Consider the following 24,005-nt stretch of genomic DNA (forward strand, 5'->3'; position numbering starts at 1 on the left):
CATTGCTCCAACCACCGAGACGCCAAAGACGCTGAGTCATCCCGGAGCATGCGCCCTCTGCGATTCGAAATCTGTCAAGTGTTAATGGCATGCCGCGAGTCGTCCGGCAGGAAGTTGCCGGGAGACCCAGTCATACAGCACCGCCTGGATGAGACGAATGGAAAGGCGTTAAAAAAAGAACGGCGGAACAGCAGTCTCGGAAATCCCCGGCTAAGTGCGTGTTTCTCGTGCGACCGGAGAATACGTACGCCTGTTCGTCGATGTTTTTCGGAATGCGAAACGAAGGGGAAAAAGCCCAAAAATGTTATAGCGAGCAGAGGACGCATTACGAGGCCGACGGCCTCCATGTATGAGACTATAGTCGTTTCAGAACCCTCCGGCAACAATTCAAAGGTCACGGAAGACAGAAATAAAGCTTGACTATGAGGTCGGATGACGATAATGGAGCCAGATTGATGCGATTTAAACAGCTTAATTCCATGCCTAAAGAGGCACGGTATAAGCCAGAAAAGACGCGAAAGAAAGCAAAAGGCCGGTGGTAACGCGGCCTTGAAGTTACCACAAATCGCCGTGATGTCACAGATTTTGACTGCGTTTGCTCGGGAAAGATAGACTACCCTTCTATAAAGGAGCCAAAGAGCGAACTTGACAAGTTGCGAGAGCTTTCACTGCGCCACCAACGGCCGAAAACACGAAAAGGATACTTAGAAAACTGACATCACCTGGGTGAGTGGCTATCCGCGCGAAAAAAAAAAAGAGAGAGAGAGAGAGACAGGAATTTCGGACTTCGATTTCTCTTTTATTAATCAGGTTACTAACGCGAAATTACCGAAGACAGAAACGAAGATGTATCAGTCTAAATTGATATTAGCGTTTCTCTTTAAAGAGCACCTTCGGCGGTCTTTTTTGTCTCTTTTGTTTTCTGTTTTATTTTTACCCTATTAGCATATCATTTTCAAATGGCATTGACAGTCCTGTCACCGGACTGTCAATGACGCGGAGTAAAATCCAGAGCGCCCGCCTCTATATCTGCATGCTGAGAGGACTGTCCAGTCGAATACAGTTGATCTGACCTTCGAACTCGGATAGATTAGCGCGAAATGCCGGGTACAAACACAAGCACAGAACAGGCAAGGACGACAGCTAACAACCAACGCCCACCGATACACGCCTCCACTTGGAGCGCGCGAAAGCGCCCCGTCAAATCATCACGCCGCTGCGTAACAGTACCTATACGACATAACAAAAGGTCACGCAAGTCAAACGGCATTCATTCGGGGGATTTGGTATACTGCGCGCTCAGACTGTCTGTTGTCAGAAAAGATCAACAAGATGACACGAAGTCGTACTCGGCTATATACAGGGCGTTTCAGCGAACACTTTCAAAAATTCTTAAAGGTTGCCTGTGGCAGATAGCACAATTTTCGTTCATGAGCTGGTCTACTCGAAGAGGCGGACATTACTTTCACAAGAAATCGAAATTCATAATCGAATAATTACCAATAATTCACTAATTATGCTTTTAACTAATTACCTGATGGCCCATATTGCAATTTACAAATTGTCGCCGTGGAGTTCGCAAGGCGGATCCACTTGGAACGAATTCTCAGGATGACATCAGTTTCGAGATATTAATTATCGAACATTGCGGAGAAATGCATTGGCGTTCTAGTTAGTATCTTAAGAAAACGTCGCTTTATGCATTCAAGTCACCTTATATATATATATATATATATCCGCCTTGCGAACTCCCCGGCTACAATTTGTAAATTGTAATATGGGCCATCAGGTAATTAGTTAACTTAATTAGGGAATTTTTGTTGATTGGTCGATTATGCATTTCAATTTTTGTGCAAATAATATCCGCCTCCTCGAGTAGACCAGCTCATTAACTGGAATTGGGCTACCTGCCACAGGCAACCTTATATAAATTTTGAAAGTGTTCGCTATATATAAATATTTGCAGACAATAATTTGCATGATTAGGCAGAGAGGAAATTTAGCATTTCTTTTCTCTGTTTCTTTCGGGAAGGGGGGGGGGGGGGGGGGGAGGCGAGTACAATTCGAAAGCTTTTGTCGGGAAGGCGTGCTTGTATGTACACCTTCAGCGCGGTGCGCAGTGCAGTGAAGTACAGCACTGATCGGCCGGCCGGCCGCCGTGCATACACTTTCCAATCCGGCGATTGCGAGTCAAGCAGCGCGGCACTTGATAACAAAGTGCTCGAAAGCGGAACCGACAGTCGCATGTCTTCAGCGCGTCCACGCGCCTGCGCGGTGCCGACAGCAGCCCGGCGATAAGCACGAGGAAGCCGAACAGAACGGAAGGCACAGCAGCTGGATCGAGGACTGCGCAAACATTATGCATAACGGTCCCCCGCCGGCAGACAGAGAGAGAGAGAAAAAAAAAGAGGTGCACGGGAGTCAAGAGAGCCCAAATCTCGAGAGCTTCCGCACATGGAGCTCGAGACAGACGTGGCCGCTCGATCCACCGCTTCTTATCTGCGCGGTTGAGTCACAGGTGCGCGCAGTCGCGAGCCTGAAAGGGGTGACCCTTGTACAAATCGCTTACCGAGGCAGATAAAGATCACGAGGACGCTTTATCTCCAGTGATGGTCGCACACAGCAGAATGAGGAAGAAGAGTGGGATGACTCTGGAAAGGAGAGCGAGTTTCTTATCGCGCACGACGCATTAGCGGTTCGGTATAGGCGGACATGGAGACCGGTGATATAGGGCAGTTAATTGTAGGAGTCATGAGGGAGGTACAGTGGCCAAATACAGCCCCAGGGAGGCCAATTCCTGTTCTGGTGAAGGAATCACTTTGTTGAAGCTTAGTGGGCCTTCCTAATTTGGTTGCACCTGGACTAGTATAGCGCCACTAGTTATAGTCACACTAGCAGTGTCAGCATCACCGGTGAATATCTCAGCAACCTTCGGTTTGCAGATGACATTGTCCTATTCAGCAACAATGGGGACGAATTAAAGCAAATGATTCAGGACCTTAACCGAGAAAGTGTAAGAGTGGGGTTGAAGATTAATCTGCACAAGACAAAGATGATGTTCAATAGCCTGGCAAGGGAAGAAAAATTCAGGATCGCCAGTCAGCCTCTAGAGTCTGTAAAGGAGTACGTTTATGTAGATCAATTACTCACAGGGGACCCTGATCACGAGAACGAAATTTACAGAAGAATAAAATTGGTTTGGAGTGCATACGGCAGGCATTGCCGAATCCTGACTGGGAGATTAGCACTGTCGTTGAAAAGTGTACAATCATTGCATTATACCGGTGCTAACATATGGGGCAGAAACTTGGAGGTTTACAAAGAAGGTCGAGAACAAGTTAAGGACCGCACAAAGAGGAATGGAACGAAACATCTTGACTAACGTTAAGGCACTGGAAAAGAGCGGTGTGGATAAGAGAGAAAACGGGGGATAGCTGTTATTCATGTTGACATTAAGCGGGGGGGAAATGGAGTTGGGCAGGCCACATAATGCGTAGGATGGATAACCGGTGGACCATTAGAGTTACAGAATGGATACCAAGAGAAGAGAAGCGCAGTCGAGAACGGCAGAAAACAGGTGGGGTGATGAAGTTAGGAAATTTGCAGGCGCAAGCTGGAATCAGCTATCGCAAGACAGGTGCCCTTGGAGATCACAGGGAGACGCCTAAGTCCTGCAGTGCACATAAATATAGGCAGATGATGTTGATGGTTATGATGATGATGATAGGGCAGTAGAAGGCGGAACGAACTCAACATTTCATTGCAACGTATTGCGAAAAACGCTGTTAGAAGAGAAGAAAGATATCTAGGAGAGGATAGCAACTCTCTCCTTATCTCACCTTCATAGGGCACTTTGCTAGGATTTACTATAGGAAACCGCCTATATAGTCAGCGATAGAGATATACACTCCCTGCGGATCAAACAGACGCCGCCAACATTGCACTTCCACTTCTCCTCCCGGACTGCAGTCCAGGACCGCCCGAGACGCTGAGTACGCCCGTCAATACTCATGGGCTGAAAGGAGCGCCTCGGACAGCCCCTGAAAACAAATCGAAGAGACCCTTTTTTCTTTTCTACTTTACGTGTCGAGCGGGTCGCATTGAAGTCGCTTCAGCTGGTTGCTGCCGCAGTCCAATTTCCAACATGACGGCGCCCACATAGCTAGCTATGACTTTTGATATATATATATATATATATATATATATATATGCGGGAGAGAACAGCTCCAGTCGTGTGTTGCACGCATGCGGGTCTCGTAATGAAGAGCGGGCGACAACGTGCACCTAAACTGACTCTCACGAAATAAAATAAAAACAATCAAACATCTGAAGAAGCGCACACGCGACATTGCGACAGGAACATCCCACCCGAACGTCCACGCCCGCGTGGTGGCACTAAACGCCGAAGCGCACTGCGGAAGCACTGCTCGCGGCTGAGCAAAGCGAAATGAGCCCACGTATACAACGCGTTGCAAAGCGTGCACGCGCAGGTCGCGTGCGACGCACAATATACAAGCTAGCGAGCGGGCGTAACGTATTATAGTCCTTTGTTTCCCCGCGCAAGACCGCACCACCCAATTAGGCTATATAAACCGCAGCTCTTGACGAGCAGCTATAAATGCGTCGCCTTCCCCTCACTCGCTGCTGCTCCGTTCGCAGGACACCGACGTGGGCGACAAACGGCGGGATACACACACACGGAAGAAAACAACGACGCCCTTCTTTCTCTCAGTCTCACCTGCGCGCACGCAATCGAGAGCACAACGCGTCAAAGGGGAGGGTGACGAAAGGTCGTTCACCGCGCTGTACGCGCTTATCGGTCGTTAAAAAAAAAAAAAAAAGCCCGCGGCTGCTGCGAAAAGAGGTGCACGCCATCACTTCTCCACCCCGCCAAAATTTAATAGTCCCATTCCATCTCATGCAGGTTTGAAAGAGTGGCCAGCTTCGCTTCGGCCCGGTTACGTGCTCATCATACCGTCGGGAGGACCGAAACACGACCTAAAGCCGCCTTTTGCGATCACGACAGCGACGCGGGTACAAAGCAGACCCTACGAAAGTGAATTTTGACAGCTTATAGATATACTAAGCGGGCACCTCGTAGACTCCGTCCGATTAAATTAAATTTGAGAAATTCACCGACGATTACGATACTCCCTAATGGGAAATTTGAGCGCAGCTGCATCCGGATTTTTCATTTCACGATATACTGGCTGGCGCGCACAACCTGCGTCTTGCGGCACGTTGCAAACGGAGCCGAGTGTGGCGCGACTGCCTCGCTAATCGGGAGATCGCGATAGCCAGCGCGTGGGTGACGCGTCGGCGCGATTCAAAACAGCCGCCGCAAACAGACGCACCAGACGACGCGCGCTAACATATGGCGCCATCTCACAGCCATCGTCGGCGCGCACTACGCTTCTCTTCTCACGCTTTCGCCATACCATCCTCCTCCGCTTTCCTCCTCATAGTTCCGCTGTACTCTCCTCCTCTGCGTTCCTCCTCGCGCTCTCTTTGCTATCGCCGTCCTTCATCCCCCGCTGCGCGTTCGTGTTTCGCTGTGCTCGTTCGCTTGATCGCTTACGCCGCCGACGCTCGCCGCAAGAACGGACGCTTAAAAGCTGAACTCTAAAATTAAATTCCGGGGTATTTACGCGCCCAAACTCCGGTTTGGTTGAGGCACACCGTAGTGAGCGAATCCGGTTTCATTTTGACAACCTGGGGTTCTTTAACGTGCAGCCAATGCACGGTACACGGGCGTCTTTTTTGTTTTTGTTGTTTTTTTTTCTTTTTGGTGACAAGTAGGACATAAGGCAATATAACGAGTTTGGTGGCGCAACCAACCACCCCGTTCCAAAGGGGACGCTCCTAGCATTCATCCATCCATCGTCTTTCAGGACGGTTCCAGACGCGCTCCATTACTCGGGCTTGAAGCCGTCTGCGTTGTCTCCGTTGCTGGCCGCAATTGGAACACACCACTTATAGCGCCGGAGTTCCCTCTACGGAATAATTTTTGTTTAGGAAACTCTACGCTTTACGTGAGCCGGTGTCGAGCCGAGACGCCCATTCGCCAGCGCCCGTACAAACCAACACCACCTATTCAATAGTCTAGGTGGTGTTGTACAAACCGGCGGCAGCACCTGCGGGGGCGACCGAATCAAACAAACCGCCAACGCGGGACCTTGTCGTCGCGCCGACAGCGTCGGCGTGGGACGAAGGCGACGAACGCCACAATGCGCTACGTACGAGCTCGCTCGCAGAGGGCGCTCGCATTGTGCTTGCTTTTTATCGCAGTGTGCGCAGCGACACGGCTAATTAAAGATAACGCGTGTTTATATACTCGAGGTGTATGTATATATATAGTACCCCTGTTTTCCTTCAACCAACACAACTCGGGAAGGCGCGCCCTCCTTCGAGACTCATTTTTACTGTTGTTGTTGTTCTTTTAGGTTTTTTTTTTTTTTTTTTTTTTGACCTGCCGCAAACCAGTAGGACTTTCTGCCTCTCGTACTTTCAAGCGACGATATTTAAAGCGAGCCCCATGAGAGATATAGACGAGGAAAGGCAGGCAGGTTAAACAGTCTGGCTGGTTACCCATGCAGTATGTTAATAGAAAGAAGAATGCAAAAATGAGTTCACCTGCCCAGTAGTAGACACATAGTGTCTATAAGCGTCTTCCAAAGTCTGCAGGGGTAATAGGTGGGCGGGGGACTGGTGCAAGCCCCAGCCCTTGTTGACCTTCTTACAGCTTAAGGTCAAGACCGGCGTAGAAGCGCAGAAAAGAGGACAATTGGCTGTTACCGATACACCTGAACAAAGCATATATACCCTGCCCGATCTATACTTGGGCCGGCTTCGACTTACTGGTGCAGATGATGAAGGGATAACTGTTAAATACACGTTTGTGTGCGGCGCAAGAGACAGGCGTCTTAAACCAACTTGCCCGACTTTCTGTTCACGAAAACTATTACGGCTGACCATGCATGCACGGCCCGCGGACTATGACACTTCACTGGACACGGGCTCCACGCAGACCCCGACACTGTAGAAATAAAATTTACAGAGCCAATCAAAACAGCACCTGAAATGTCCCCCTTAAATGTAGTAGAGCTTTACGACCTCTACACAACGACGACGGCGGACTGTTTCAGCCAGACCACTCCACTTACATGCAACTTGTTCAGCCTTATATGCCAATGAGAATATACCGAACGCTTGCTTGTTTGTTTGTTTGTTTGTTTGTTTGTTTGTTTGTTTGTTTGTTTGTTTGTTTGTTTGTTTGTTTGTTTGTTTGTTTGTTAGCTATTGTCGCAATGTTGGGCGACGAGAAAGTCATTGGTTTGTGATGCCTTATAGCGGCGAAAAATAAAACTACTATACTGTGAAAAAAAAACTGTTTTTCTTACCTAAATACAAGTAACTTGGGCAATAAAGTTATTGCCTAACAATTAATCTCACACAATTCGACACAACTATGGCACAAGAGCGACGAGGATGACAGGACAACCCTGAATACGGCCCAGCTCAAACGTTGGGGCAACCAAGGTCGAATCACTATCAATGCACTCACCTTCGCGACTGGACCACTTCCGCAAAGCACCCACGACGCCGATACGATTACTACCACGGCGGCGGACGCCACATGGTATAGCTGTTAATTAGGCGCTAAACTACCGCCCCCAGCAGTTGAGACAAACGAAGTAAATTTCACGCAGGCATACACCAAGCAACTATTTGGCACCGACCCTGAGTCTTCCACGAGTTACCCTGTCACAAACCGTTACCAAATAAGAGAGAGAGAGAGAACGAGAGAGCAGATCAAACTAGGAATGGCCCAGCTGAAAAAAAATCTACCTACGCATAGCAGCCTTCATTAGTAACTTTGCATAACGCATGTCTAAAAAAAGTGCAAGTTATTTTCCTCAATTACTCAACACTGAATGTGGCCACGAGAACAAACTGACCATTTTCACAATTGGCAAGTGCGCTTCTCTGCACGGCGCATGTGCCCAACTAATGACAGCACACCGGTCATGGTTCAGATGCACATGTCGGGGCTTGTGTCTTGCCCGCGAGCTTCCATCACAGTAAACCTTAAAACTTTTCCTTTTTTCTTTGTTTTTAATTTTTTTTTTTTACTAAGCCAAATTAGCAAAATAAAGTTGTTTCCTCCTCCTCCATCACAAGACCCACGTATACACCTTAAGCGTCATAATATACATGGAAACCGTGCTTGCACACCGCTGTTTGCGAAGACGACGATACTCCGCTATTAGATGGGCAAACTGCATCGCGGGATGCTAGCTTTACAATTATTAAACGGAGTATGGGGTTTATGCAGACATATAAATTTGAGTGTGTGAGCAACACGAGAACAAGGTGAGAGCAGGCTCCTGCTGCCCTCACCTTGCTCTCGTGTTGCTCATCGTCTTGAATTTCCATCTCCCGCATTCCCCGTGTTTATTCCCTCTATTTTTAGTGTGTACGCATTTAGACACGCAGACAGCTGTCAATATGAGAAACGCAAACAAGATTTGCACGCTCATCACATTTCGTGTTAAATAAAAACACAACCGAAGCACAGTGTAAGCGCAGCGTAAAGAAAATTAAAAAAAAAACAAAGAAAAAAAAAAGAAAAGTTTTAAGGTTGCCGATGCCCGACGCTTCCGAGACGGTGCGACTGAGAGAAATGATATTTATGCGACTGCGTTATAGTCCCTTTTTGCTCGTCCCCGATAATTGACGATGGAGACAGCGGTGTGCGCAGTAACCACGTCAACCTCGCAAACTCAACACGCAGGTTGCCAGGTGAAAGAAAGTAAAAAAAAAAAAAACGGTGTCCGCCCAGCTTATATAGGCTGCGGACGTGGCTTTTGCTTGGACAGCGATGCGACTTCCCGACCTGTCTCAGTATACGGGTGCATAAATAAACACGGCTGGATTATTCAAATCGGATAAGCCCCTGAGCCTTCGCTCTTGGTACTACAACGTGCGTTGGCGACCGTATCTTGCTTTTGTAAATTACACATCATATACTGCGCTAAAGCCATGATTATGCCGTTTTCGCAGAAAGAAGGAATAGATGGTCCCTTCTTTTTATCTTGACTTCTATAGGAAAACTAGAGAAGAGTATTAGGTTCAGATAGACCGGTAATTAAGCGCTTATTTCTGGAATGTCAGAAATGGAGGAAAAGAAAAGTATCAGCGCGTTATCCGCTTTAGGCGCCAATTAATTTTATTGTGGTATATATGATGAAGTGCTAGCTGCAAACGGCACCGCAACAACAACAATACATCAGGGCTTGTCTGGTGCGGAAACTTCAAGGCGGTGTCGCCACGTGTCTCGTCTTTGCGTATTTTCTGGCTTATCAAGCATCTTCTCACTGTCATCGAATAAATTTCCTTTTTTTTAAGAAGGATAATTCGCTAGTCAGGCTCAACTTACTTCTCCCTTAAGCATTTCTTTAATGCTTACGTTGTCTAATATCACTCACGCGTCGTTGCACAGCTCCTGCATACAAACAACATCGTTGAGAAATATGTACGGTATATATGACCTGGTGCGACGAAGTCTCTCCTATAGGTAAAAGAAATAAACAAATTAAAAAGCGACGCCATCGGTAACCGCGCGCGCAACCAACACACAAACAGCCGAGCGCCATTCAATGCTCGTTTGCTGAAGACGCGCGGCAACCGGATCACTATAGCATATATTCGGTGTCCACAACAGGGCAAAAGCTCTCTCCCAGTGAAGTATTACCTCCCTTTTCAACTTGCGAGCTTTACGAGAGCATCCAGGGGTGTTGCGAACGTTCGAAATTTCAAATTCGCGAATTCCCTATACTCGAAATTGTCGAGTCGACAATTTCTGTTTTGACTAGCGCGTTTCTGTTCGAATACAGCGTACGACAACTTTCATGAGAGTCTACAGAGAAGAAGGGGAACGCGAGCGAACGCTACAAATGACTTTATGCAGGAGTGGCTGTTGCACCGCATAGGTACCATGCAGTTATAGAAAAAAAAAAAGAAAATAAAAACGCATGTAGCACCCATCAGTTCAATAATTTCTAGTAATTCAGTAAGGCAGCCTCACCTTGAGACAGCCTACAAATTTGCTGTCTCCGTTTAGGCAAAGCAATTCGTGGTTTGGCCAATCTGACCACGCTGGCATTTATTTAAATCGGTGCGCGGTGTTTTATAGAATAACGTTTAGATCCGACGGACACAACGCTTTACACGCATATGGGTGACTCGTTGTCCGTATACATTTCATCACTGCCATTATCATGGCGCACCAGATATACGATCGCCTCTCAGTCATTTCTTATTTACAACCTCCTCAAGGTTATGAACGGTATTAGCCGAATTAACGATGTAAATAAGCGCAATTCATTTCGTTAGCCAAAGTCCACGCAACGTTAGCACTGATCAGTTTTGTTCACAAATCAGAAAATATTCAGCACTTGATTCGATATCTTCAAAGGTCACTGTCACCGAATATTCGCACTCGATTCGAACCCGGAATAGTTTGCCAACCCGCCGTGGTTGCTTAGTGGCAATGGTGTCGCGGGATCAAATCCCGGCCACGGCGGCCGCATTTCGGTGGGGGCGAAAACACCCGTGTACTTCGATTTAGGTGCACGTTAAAGAACCCCAGGTGGTCCAAATTATTCCGGAGGCGTGCCTCATAATCAAAACGTGGTTTGGGCAACTAAAACCCCATAATTTTTAACAGCGGAGCCAGTGGCGCACCGACGGGGGAGGGTGGGGGGGGGGGGGGGGGGTGTCGGGGGTTGTACCCCCCCCCCTCCCCACGCGTCCAGCCCCACCAGTCCAACGTGTACCTTCAGTGCTCTGTTCACATTGTCATTACAATTCAGGAGGTGGCTTGAGGTCGAATTTTCCTGGTTGACAAAAACTCTATCACTGTCTTGTATTTATTCATTCACTCTTAAATTACTTGGAGTAAAACGCTGAAGAAACAAACATCGTCATTATTATTGTAATTAGTAGGCATTTTATTTGCTGTTGGATTCCTCTGGCTAAAGCAAGGAAATTACATATTGTGCAAAGTGCTTGCTCCCCTCCCTCTTTGGCTGAGATCCTGGGTGCGCTATTGAGCGGAGCTGTTTAAGCCCGTCGTAATGTGTCAACCGCGAACAGAATGTGGGCCGATCCTGGCGGTAATGCAGAAAGGGTCCACGCGCAATGGCACATACCCCTGTGGACTAGTCAAGCTGAGCCTGGCTAAGTCTAACTAAGCACGGTTGGGACTACTTGAGCTTAGTCACTCATCGATAGGCAATCGATATCCAATCAATAGCTAATCGATAATCTATCAATAATCAATACATTCCAGGAAATGCTGGGGATGACTTGGTAGTGCTTAGCCTAGCCCAAAATCCAGGACTAGCTAGGTGCCCATCAGCTCCGCTGTCTCTTTAGCAATACGCCTCCAGTGCAAGCTACGCTAGTTTTTTTTTTTTTCTTTACATATAGTTTGCCATTCGAACAACCAGTTTCGAGCTAAAACTCTCCACTTAGAAAGCATGGCGCGTTGACACGGAACTTCGCAATGTTAAGTGCACCGACAATAGTACGAGCGCTGCTCGCGGCCAGCATGCGTCCCCGATTGCCGCCCGTGACCAGGGGATAAAGTCCTCCCACCCAGCTATACAGCTCTGTATACCGCTTTGGAAGTTGTGAACAAGCGCAGCGTTTGCGGAGGACTCGGTCACGATTGGTCCCGGCCAGAGTATACACACTCTGCGGTCAGTCCACCATGCAGACTCGGGCGGACGTTCCCGCGCGATGTGCCTCGACCGTTCGTTTGCGGCGAAGTGCGGTTGCGTGTCGCTCGTATACGGCGCCACGACGCTGCGCATACATCCGCACGACGAACTCTCTCCCTTTCCGCACGTCACAAACTACATATATGCCATCAGACTTCTGTCGCACGAACCGCAGACGGCTGCGTTTCTATAATCAAACGCGCCATCGCGCACCCAAGTTCGCCAGGAAAAATGGTCCTAGGAGCCACAACATAGAAGTTGTGTCCCACTCCGCCACTCCCTCCCCCCCCCCCCAAAAAAAAAAAAAGAAAGAAAGAAAAACAAAGCATTCGAAATTTTGCGTGCGGATGAAACCGACTGTACGCGCTGTTTAGCAAAGTCCTGGAGATGCCGCCAGAATTTCTTGTGGTATCACATTAGATTAATTAGCATTGATTATTTACAATTTAAAATCATCTTTATGGCCGCAATATCAAAACGTTTGCAGAGCACATTTGAAGACATTTTTTTTTTTAGTTGTTTGCGACGCGTATGTATAGATTGCGTGCGAGCTTCTACAAATTCCCAAAGAAGCCAGGCGTCCCCACTTCAAGTTCCCGCGCCAGGATCGCCTTGAAGTTACATTATTTCGGCGGCGTCTGCCGAGTTGGTTAATGTTCTAATGGCTAGGATACACGACATTTTACTCTAAAGGGGGAAAATGCGGAACTGAGTGAACTTCATGAAGATTTTCTGCACCACAACGGCCAAAATACGAGGAAGATACGAGAAATGCATGACGTACGTGCGCTGGAGTTTCGGCGCGAAGTTTAAAACATTCAAGTGATCTTTCTTCTTTTGTTTCTAGTAATCAACCTCCATCCCCCAAATTATAGAAAATAGAGTTTTGAATATACTTTAGCAGTCACGCCTGTTATATGCATTCAAAGGCAGCCGTACGTGGGCCACCACTACAGTGCTCGACAGTGCCTTTCTTATAATGCGGGGGAAAAAAAAGTTTGCTCCAATGGTGGCGCGTCAGAAAGCAGTTGAATGTGGTCTACGAACCGCATATTCGCACAGAGGCGGTACACTCAATACCTGAAATGTTCTTTATTGAAGTAGTGCTAATTGCTCTAGTCTATCAATAAGAACACCAAAATTAGTGGCCGTTTCTAAGCGGGCGCCAAGAACATACGTTGGTTTCATCAGCATAGAAAGCATCGCTTACAAAAAAAAATAATAAAGAAATAAGGAATGAATGAATGAATCGAAGAATAGGATGGCACAACCAAACAATAGTCGCCAGCTGGGCGAGTTGGTACGGATTTATCTTTTTCACTCGTCCGCCTCACTTATTTCCTCGTGTCCTGTCCCACCGCGCAGTTTGTTAAAAAAGATGGCGCAAAACCGAGTCGGCGTTATAAGGCGAAAGTCATTCTTTCAAACCGATTCGAAAGCACGCGAGAGAAAGCGTGTAGTGCGCGTCGGTGTCGTCGCCGATAGGCATAATCAATCATGGCGCACAGGAAGCGCACGCCACATTCCTTTTGTTGCCGGCATTAAGGCCTTCCAGTTTCGTGCGCGATAGCGCGGCAAATGTGCACCCGTCGCAGGAAGCGAACTATAGTATGCGCTGCCACCACTCACACCCACGCGTCCTTTCTAAGCGCATGCGACGACAGTCACGCGACCGGGAAGGCTGTCAGGTGCTGGTGTCATTCCAGGCCTAGCAGCTATCACTCAACACTAACTACACGCACAGCCCGGTATTCCATATACCGTTCCATAACTAAGAACGATCACAACCGTCGCGCCTCACATCGAGGATTTCACCGGACGACGAGCTATTTCGCGTTGACAGATGGGTGCCTGCGCCCGATCTATTACTGGCGTCTCCAGTCTTATCCACCAGCGGAGTCTCCAGTTTTATCCACAATGGCTACGTGACGTCAGTGTGAGAAACGAATGTTGGGAAGTGAGGTTGTACGGGACGTAATTGGCGTCTGCGCAAACAATCTGACGCGCACACAGACAACCTGCGCATAACGAAGTCGCGCTATAGACGGCACGCTGAAATCGCTTATTAAAACGGTTTGCGCTGCTTGCTGTCGGACCGTTTCCTTTGCCGGGGTTTGTTAATACAAAGCCCGTCGCCAAACCCCCGTCAGCGTTTCTCTCTCTTTCCTTTATTTTTCTTTCGTTACTACCCCGATAAGTTTTTATCATAATCACAATACCAGCCTGTTCAGACGCCAGCGAACCAAAAACAACGTTCTCGTTTTTTCTTCAAATTGTTTACCTTGCCACCCATAGACGACTAAGTGCTGCCTCCGTGCGATGTATTTTGCCTATGTGTAAATGCGGCCACGACCGGGGCCGTGGCGGGTTCTCCACACATCTACAAACAATGTGCCTCTTTAAATGGTCGGCGGCAACGTCGTGTTCGTAGTCGCCGCACTGGTCGCCTATACGCCGGTCACCCTGTACCGCGGAGCACTCCGTCCAATGTGCATCGAGAAGCGGCTACCAAGCGACTCGTCGCTCCACGCCGGTCAGCAGGCACAGCGCAGTTGCGACGCCGGTTCTGCGGGCCTGATTACCGTTGTACGCCGGTTCAGCGGTGGACGATAACAACGTGGAAAGTCCTGCTCGAGCAGGCGTAATGCAGGCAGCACGTAAGAACTGCAAAATCGCCCGAGGAGTTCCGTACAACAGTAAAAAATACCAGCCAAGCCTAAAGGCCCACATGTGTACAAATTAAGGCAGCGGTACGACTGCCACTAAAGCTGCACTGAAATACAGGAACGACGCATTTGCTGAAAAGATCTAACACTCGGAAGGTCAAAGTTAAAACGTCGAGGTGAGTGCCTTGAAGATGGACGAGGAAATATACGAGGGAGTTGGAAAAGACCTCGCAGCTTATTGCCCGAGCAGAGCCAAGAAAGAAGAATGGGGAGAATAAACGAATATCAGCAGATACTAATTCCGCTGATAGAAAACGAGATCGCTCTGTAAACGAGTGGACCAGATGTGGTCCGCTCGAAGGACGACCTTGACGGTGACCACTCGAAGGTGACCTTGAAGCCGGTACGGTATGGAGATGTCTCGTAACGCTGCGCTCAACAAAAACGCGGCACTATTATTACTCACGATGAAGGGCTTTCTGCTTCGCTTCTGGCGGCAGACAACAAAAAATAAAGAGAAAAAAAGAATCCTGAAAATAAGCGCCCGAGCGTACACCATATTACTCGAATTCAAGCAATACATCCTGTAGATGAAGTACCGCGCGAAGGCGAGAAGACCATACTTGTCAATGGGGCACGCCACGGGACACCTTACTTTTTTTTCTCTCGACGCATTGTTATCAACAGTACGTAGCATCGGTCTTCCCAAGTGACGTCACAATCTGAAGCCTCAACAACCGAAACCCTCCCTTATGTCGTACGATGTCCTGATCTAAGCGGACTCCCAATAATCTTAAGTCGATGTCCAGACATCGCGAGTTCCTTAAATATTAAAAGAACTACAGGTTCCTCGAATGTAAGCCAACCGCGAGATACACGCAAAAAAAAAGTGAGGCTAATCACTTGCTCACCAACGACGCCGGTCGCCATATTTTTAGGAATTGCCGCGCAACACCAAAGCCTCATGTAATGTCCGATCCAAACTCCACGTCGTCTACATCGATTGAGCAATTCATCGTCTATATGGACATCAGCTGACTCCAATTTCATTCAATCACATCATTTACGACTCTCCCAATTTACGTAGGCCTCATGTTTCAGGATGAGGACACGACGATTGGTCAAAGGCTTGGCCGTCCGCTGCATCGTGACGCCGCCCTGTCGGCGGGAAAACTAACTACGTGTCAGCGTGTCTGCGAACCAGCAATTATTTTTTTATCTAACAAACCTGTCAAATCGGGCACTTTTTTTCATTTCTTTTTTTTTTTTTTTTTTTCAGAAGGCAGGGCGACGGCAGCACTCAAGCAATCTTGTCCCTCAGTGTGGCGCGTCAGTCACTTCACCCCAACAACGTGGCATTCGTGACGCGCGGACTTCGAAGTGGAGTGTCCGAACAAACTGCTAAGTTCATTAGTCGATTGCTTGACACTTTCTTCCCCGCACAGACTACACTGCCCCCGGTTCCATCCATCGAGTTTAGAATGCAGCACGTCGAAAAAAGAAATTTTTAATGCGAGAGGTGTGGACAGGCCTGCGTAATCAAGTTTCTCTCTCTCTTCTTTCTTTTTCCCCTTCTGCGTTGTTTCGACTGTGCAATAAGGAAGTTACGGTGTACTTGAACAGAAAAGAAAATGCAGACTGCATATAAAGAATTGAAACACAAGTGAGAATTACTTGTACAAGTTAATTATTGGTATAGCAAGCATTACTAGAAAGAAAAAAATTATTTCACAATTACAGAAACGTCCCACGTCACGTCTCCCGTCAAACACTGTAGTGCCTTCTCCAAAGCGATCTTCGGTAGCGATAAATTTCCCTCAGAATTTAAATGAAGGTACTTGAGGTAAGCAAAACGTTCAATTGCCCTAAGGTTAATTTTTGTGGCCTACTCCTTGCCACAACTGCACAGAAATGGTAAAAGTAAGTCGCGTCCGCAAATGTGTACATCGTGACTGAAGCGGTCAAAACTTAATTGAATTGAAATTGACTTGAATACCTCTCGAACCGGGTCACCGAGTCTAGGGCGTCTTCCAGGTTTCGCATTCGAGACTTTGTAAACAGCAGCGGCTCGGATTCAAGTACGGTAAGCACGGGACATAGTTGCTCGAAGTTTTGCACGACTGCTAAAATAGAACGTCGTGAGAATGCGTGGCGGATGTAAATGCCTATATATATATATATATATATATATATATATATATATATATATATATATATATGCGTGTGTGTGTGTTGTGTGTGTGTGTGTGTGTGGTGTGTGTGTGTGTGTGTGTGTGTGTGTGTGTGTGTGTGTGTGTGTGTGTGCGTGCGTGCGTGCGTGCGTGTGCGTGCGTGTGCGTGTGCGTGCGTGTGCGTGCGTGTGCGTGTGCGTGCGTGTGCGTGCGTGTGCGTGCGTGTGCGTGCGCGTGCGTGTGCGTGCGTGCGTGCGCACGCGCAAATGTTCAAGTTCATTATCATCATCAGTCTAATTTACGTTCACTATAGACCATTTCCAATTCAGGCGTCACTTCCATTTTATTACAGTGGGATGGCCTTGTGTACTGCACTGTAAAAAGAAAATGCCGCAGCAAATGAGGGGAAATACGTGGCCAGCTCTAATTCTGAGGCGTACACCACGACGTACTGCGCAGGGCAGCCAATCGAATCACGTTATTATCACGTGCATTTTTTTATGTGGCATTAGTGAACCTCTCTTCCTCTCCTTATTATCCACGGTGAAAGAAACGCCGTGCCAAAATGATACCGATGGCTTAATTGTCATAAAAAATGATAAAAACACGACCGTGAAAGTGATGGCTGGTTCTTGACAGTGCACTCCACAATGTCTATAATATAAAGACAAAACTAGTACTATTACTAGATCGGTTATCTGCTTTCGAGCCCATTGCATGGCTTACCCTTTGCTAACTAATACACACCGCTGTCTTTGGCTTCGCTGCTCGCTGCGCGGTCCATAGCTTCTCTCCGAGCTTCTTATCCTCGAAGTTTCTGCCCCATACGCTAGCACCAGCAGAACACAATGATGGGGCACTTTTCAAGAACATCGGTAAGCTGCCGGTAATGACTTTGATGCGCCTGCCATACGCGCTACGACGCATCTTTTATTATTCTGGAAATTTCCTTCTCGTGGTCCGGGTCACGCTCTACGGTGTGTCACCCCCTGTGACTAATTGGCCCTATAGATAAATGTTTACAAAACAATAAATTTACAGAAGAACAAAACTGGGTTGGGGTGCATACGGCAGGCATCGCCAAATCCTGACTGGGAAGTTACCACTGTCGTTGAAAAGAAAAGTGTACAATGATTGCATTCTACCGGTGCTAACATATGGGACAGAAGCTTGGAGGTTAACAAAGAAGCTTGAGAACAAGTTAAGGACCACACAAAGAGCGATGGAACGAAAAATGTTAGGCCTAACGTTAAGAGACAGGAAAAGAGCCGTGTGGATCAGAGAACAAACGCGTACAGCTGATATTCTAGTTGACATTAAGCGGCAAAAATGGAGCTGGGCAGGCCATGTAATGCGTAGGATGGATAACCGGTGGACCATTAGGGTTACAGAATGGATACCAATAGAAGGGAAGCGCAGTCGAAGACGGTATAGAAAACTAGGTGGGGTGATGAAGTCGCAAAATTTGCAGGCACAAGTTGGAATCTGCTAGCGCAAGACAGGGGTAATTGGAGATCGAAGGGAGAGGCCTTCGTCCGGCAGTGGACATAAATATAGGCTGATCATGATGAAATGTTCTCTTGAAGAGAGTAAAAAAAGGCTCCATATGCCAATAACGAATATCTTGTTCCTTTGCCAGGCGACTGAACATTACGCTTGTCTTTGGCACCTTCATCTTCAAAGACACCTTCTTTAGAGATTGCTGTTTGACGATGAAAGCCCGAACGTATCATATATGCGCCGGGTTTGGTGCCTCAAAATTCGAATTTAAGTGCGGGAAACTGAACGGAATGCCCATTGTTGCGTTTCTGATATGCTGGAGTGAAGGTTCAGCTCTGAATAGCTCTACGAACCAATTACTAATTAATTGGTACATTAAGCTCAATTAACATTTCACAGGTTTGTCAGAAATAAAGGTCAACAAGTGGATCCAATTCCTCTGGTTGTGCAACTGTGTTTGCGCATTGCAGGGTTATGGTCCTCAATCAGTTGCAAGTCGTCCCCAGCGTTGCTGAACAGGACAATGTCATCTGCAGAATCGGAATGTAGTCCCGTTGACATGTAGTAGTAGTAGTAGTAGTAGTAGTAGTAGTAGTAGTAGTAGTAGTAGTAGTAGTAGTAGTAGTAGTAGTAGTAGTAGTAGAGGTAAATAGATGCTCATTATTTAAGTAAATACAGGAAAAGGGCGGGGAGGAAGCAAATGCTTTTACTTTCCATACTATTACTACTCATTTTGTGCTAACCGCCCAATCCTCGACCGATCGCCCACGGTAGGTATAGGTGCCACACGTGCAGTGTAAAAGACAATTGTTGACTGCGGTAACTGTCTAGCGCAGGCGGCTGGCCCGTGAACAGCGGTCAATCAACCGGATCCACCTGCTTTGCTAGGGCGGAATCGAGAGATAACGAGAGTTAAGGCACGGCCGTCAAAGGCATCTGTGGTTGACGTGAACTCCAGATGGGCCGCGTATCAAGGTCATAGCAGCGCGAACTAAAAACGCGTACACAAAGAAAGAGACACACGGGGGCAAGCGCTAACTTCCAATTCGATCGGCTTTTGCTTATTGGCCGGATTTACAGCTTTATTTTGTTTTAGTTCACGCTGCTACGACCTTGAAGCAAAACCAACTGGCTACGGCGGTACTGCGGTACCGCGGGCTCTCAAGGTTCCAAGCACTGGGACGTGTGCGAACCGGTGTTACCGTTCTTTCTTGCCAGGATTACACTAAGGGAACGTTCAAATTTCGCTTAAATACGACGAATATTTTGGGGTTCTGAATCCGCTAAAACTCACCATGAAATACACTTCAAGGATGAAAAATATCAAATATAGTAAACAGATATTATTAAAGACTGCAAGCGTCATATTAGCGATATCCAAATACAAGATTACAATAGAGGTTTAGGAAATCAGTTTACATAAAAGCACACTGCTCGTTTAAAATACATATATTGTGAGACAACGTTTAGGCCGTCGTTTAGGCCATCCCAGAACTCCTTTTATTCCCAAGCGAGCACCCCACCACCAGGCCCAAAACTGTGATGATGAGTATGTACAGATCAGAAGATGAGACGTATGATTAGTGCTCCCAATATATATATATATATATATATATATATATATATATATATATATATATTGTTTTTTAATGCTACGTTTTGCAATTCATGACATGTAACATGACGGATGAGTTGTCTGAACATCAGAAGGCCTACATTATCAAATAAATGCAAAGCAAATAATTGTTGTCATTTAGTTAAAAACAAACGATACAGGAAAACAACCCACAGAATGCACTAAATATTCCCGTTGAATTGGGTCGAAAGTGACTTAAGAAACGTCATGCGAATTCCAGTATAAGATATGGCAATGGCAATAGTGGTGCCAACAATGTTCCAAGGTAAAGGGTAATTCTTCAATCGTCATCACCTTTACAGAGGGTCAAATGAAATAGAAACACTTGATCATATTTCTAGAGCGCAAGTTATCCGTAAGTCAAGAAAATGCCAAGGTGCAGACTCATAGACAGGTGGGTTCGTAAGAAGGTGGTCATACGTCAGTAGCGTACCCAGGATCTCTGCCAGGGGGGGGGGGGGGGGGGGGGGGGGGTCACAGTTTGCCAATACCATCTAAATAGCACAAATTTCAATTTCATCACAGGAAATTGTCATAAAATGCGCTTTTTGTGAGTGTGCAGACGACTGCGCGTCTTACATCTTAGTTGCAGTACTCAAATTCGCAAGGAAAGAAAAGGGGTGAAATAAAAGAGGGGGGTTAAGTCGGCCACAGGGGGGGGGGGGGGGGGGGGTGTTACAACCTCCCCCCCCCCCCCCCCCGTCGGTGCGCCACTGTCATACGTACTAATCGTAGCTTCCCTACACATTATGCAAATGGTGCCTTCATTCTAAAACAGAAGTAAAACGGGCAAACGAAAAGATATATCGTTAATACCGTGTAACAACAAGGAAAATACGAGTAGAACTACTTGAATTCAGGGGCAATACAGGTGAACACAAACTAGAAACGAGAATTCAGGGGCCACGCCGAGACAACCGAGACAAGCGCGCGCTTCGGTTCAACTCTTTCTGTGACAACGTAATTCTTTTGGGGGTTTTACGTGCCGAAACCAGTGACGACGTAATTAGGGTACGTCGAAGGTTCCTGGCGCGAAGTCAAATTACGCTGTACAAAACAACTCGCTTTGTGTTGCATATAATGGAATACCTGACCTTTGAACTACTAATAAGTGTCCATTGACGAGAGGTGTCCTTAACTGTTGACGAACGATAGCACGCTGAACGCCACAAGACGAAACTTTTCCTCGCATACGAGAGAGAATTCAGTTCAGTGCACCGAGTGAAGAGCTTCAATTAACACAAGTGCACGAACGCGACAAAAACCGATCACTCTTCAGTTTATTTCTTTTCTTGCGCAACACAGTGCAACAACAACACAACACCCGCTTGGCATCGCGAATGCGCCCGACAATGCAATGACTCATCAACGCCGCGACCCCTCAGCGATAACACACAGAAAACGATCAGCGACAGCGGCTGTCCCCTTTCTGTCGTCAATTGTCACGTTACCCACAATCGGGAACTGCTAGCTCGCGCCCATAAATTCACGGCACACGTCGAAAAGGGCCGCTCATTAAACGGTCGTCGGCTGTGGGGGGGGGCGGTCACATCGTCAGCACGAAACCTACTATGCTTTATTGATGACAGCGCGCCGACGAATCGCACCGCGCATTCGGCGCTACGACGGAGCAATGCATGCGTCGCGATTTAGGGGTCGTCCCCTTAACGACCCACCGAGACGAGCCATCTCCTCCTTCGCGTAAATCGCTCTATGCAGGAAAAAGACCCCCCTCTCAAGTACGTCTGATCGCTAGCTGTAGTACGGTACAGCCTTCGAACGAGCGTCTCGAGTAGTCTACTATAAACATAGCACGCACCGGAAGAACCTGCCACAGAGGTTTTCTTTTTCTGGCCGCTTATCTTCTCTCACGGTGTGACGGCAACAAAAACGCATCTAGCGTCAGGTGCGCTGGCCGGTGAAGCGCGGTTCTTTCAGACTGTTCGGCCGCGTTTGGGCCAGCTGATTTCTCGGGAGCCTGACCCAGATACCGGCGGGCAAAGCGTCGCGTTCTCTCCGGCTAGAAACAAACAATCCTCGACCAGCTCGCGGTCGAGTCGAAGCAAAACATCAAAGCACCATCGCCGGGGTGTAACGAGAAAACTCGTCCATTCCCCCCACCACCCGACACCACACACCCCAGGTCGGCGACAACAAAAGCAAAATACGAAGAAAGGCATTGCGTCAAGAAAGCCGTGCTTCGTCCACCGGGTTGCTCGGCGGACGACCTTAGCGCGTCGTATACAATGCGCCGTGCTCTCTTCGCGCTGCTGCTTGCCGCGGCTATAAAGCAGCGAGAACTGGCTAGAGCTGGAGAGAACAGTGAACTCTCTGCCGGGAACCAGCAGACCTTGAAAGTCGCTCTTCGGCAGCGCTTGCGCGAGGCAGGCCTCTCGCGGGCGGGCGCGCAGGAGGACCGAAAATGACCTCTCTCGCAGGCCTGCGCAGTATACACGCAACATGCACACACACACACACGCCTACACAACAGTGCTCGGACGAGACGAAAAAAAAAAAAAAAAAAACAAACACAAAGCCGAGTGAGGTCGTTTCCTTTTCCTACCACGAACGGTCATTGAGTTAAAAACCTTCGACGACGACGGCTGACGTTCGCTCGTCGCACTGATTGACACCGCTCGCGTTTGTTGCACTTTTGCATCCGCGCTGGGATCAGTGATAGAGGACGCAAGAGTAATAAAAAATAATAAAGGAGGAGGGAGGCCACAGTAAAGTGTGCGTCCGGTTCCTCGGTGCGCCAGCGCGTTCGACAGCCCTGCGAAGCGGCTCGAACGGTGAGCGGCAACGCGACGACGCCGGAAGAATATGACGCGGCCTGGCGACACGCCGATTAGGCGGACAGGTGCTCGCACCGAGGGCCATTTCGGAGCCCTGGCGAAGAGGATCGTACCACGGGCACGGGCAGTGTTTTCCGTTGCCTCCCACCATCGCCGTTTCGTGTGTTGTTGTGCACGAGCGGCGGTGTTACCTTTTTTCTTTTTTTTTCTCGGACGAGAGGCAAAAAAGGGGGCATGCGCGCTTGACAGAAAAAGGCGGCTGCCGACACGGGCAGCGCGCGCTCGGCTTACCCCATAAACCAGTCGACGGTGTCGCGGAGGTATTCCGGTAGCCTATCCAGCTTGGCGTTTGGGTGCTACGCTACCGCCGGGAAAGATTTTTCATCAACGGCGGCTCGACCACGGCAACACCGATCCACAGTCAACATGGCCGACTTCACGCACAGGAGCGATAGTTGCGCCGCGCCGGCGACAGATGGCGAGACCCGTCCGAAATCAGCTGACTTGGCTTCGCGCTCGCCACAGTGTTTCGAGGCGAGCACCGACGTCTCAGAGCCGGAAAAATCGAAATAAAGACGCCTTGCGGCGCGGCGCTAGTGTCGCATTCAGTCTCAATGGCGCTAGAAACTGATGGAAGATTTTGATAGTCGTTTTGAAACCGCAATGAGCTTTAAAAATGCGTCTGGTCCATTCATTTGATAACGTTGCCTCCGTGAAACATCACGAGCAGTATGATAACAGAAATTTCACTATTTATGCAGTTGGCACGCGCTATCAAGTGTGACGATTAGGAAATGTACCCATCCCCGAGATTATAATCGTGTTGCCATAAGTCAAGTACGCATAATATTCTAACTCTTCGTTACCCTATGGCGACATAAGTCACAGATCATGGGTGCAATGAGTCAACAAGTTCGGATTTGCGAGCGTCCTAATATTCGCAGCCTTGTTATCGAATAATTGATCTGCTTCGAACCTAGAAACCAATTTTTCTCCATCTCTGAATAAAGCACACAGCAAAGGGAAACGGCAGAGGCATTGTTGCTGCGTTTGATCTCGGCCAAGATTGGACTTACGGTATATTAGTAGTACTCGGGTGCCGCAGAGGCTGAATAGAACACCAGCGCCACCACCACCCTCTTCTGATTTTTCTGGATGCAACGCTGTGGCTCTCACTATGATTTTTCGTTTCACTGCGTGATTTCGCATGCGTGGTGGTTCTGCTTCCGCGCTGGCGGCAGGTTTTAATTTGTTGCGGCGCATTTTCGAGCGTTGCTATTTCTGTGACGTCTTCAGGTGGACACGCGCCTTGGAACGTGACATTTTATTTGCCCCCTGGAATTAGCGGAGGGGTCGGAGAGAAGGCTCCCCGACGGCAGAGACGTTGATATGCCGCCCGGGACAGTCGCGCTATTTCGGTGTCTCAAAATGCACGACCGCCTTTTGTTGTA

The 24,005-nt window shown here is 48.0% G+C and overlaps 1 protein-coding gene across 1 annotated transcript in view; it reads right to left on the minus strand.

Moving 5' to 3' along the window:
- Window positions 1–23,002, minus strand: part of LOC119450689 (MOB kinase activator-like 2) — a 145,419-nt gene extending 122,417 nt beyond the window's left edge. The window contains exon 1 of the mRNA XM_037714202.2: window positions 22,846–23,002. Within this exon, the coding sequence (XP_037570130.1) occupies window positions 22,846–22,850 (5 nt within the window). The 5' untranslated portion in view covers window positions 22,851–23,002. The remainder of the gene's footprint in view (window positions 1–22,845) is intronic.
- Between the last annotated feature and the right edge of the window lie 1,003 nt (window positions 23,003–24,005).

The sequence above is a fragment of the Dermacentor silvarum genome, chromosome 4 (genome assembly GCF_013339745.2).
Source record: "Dermacentor silvarum isolate Dsil-2018 chromosome 4, BIME_Dsil_1.4, whole genome shotgun sequence".
Taxonomy (NCBI): Eukaryota; Metazoa; Arthropoda; class Arachnida; order Ixodida; family Ixodidae; genus Dermacentor; species Dermacentor silvarum.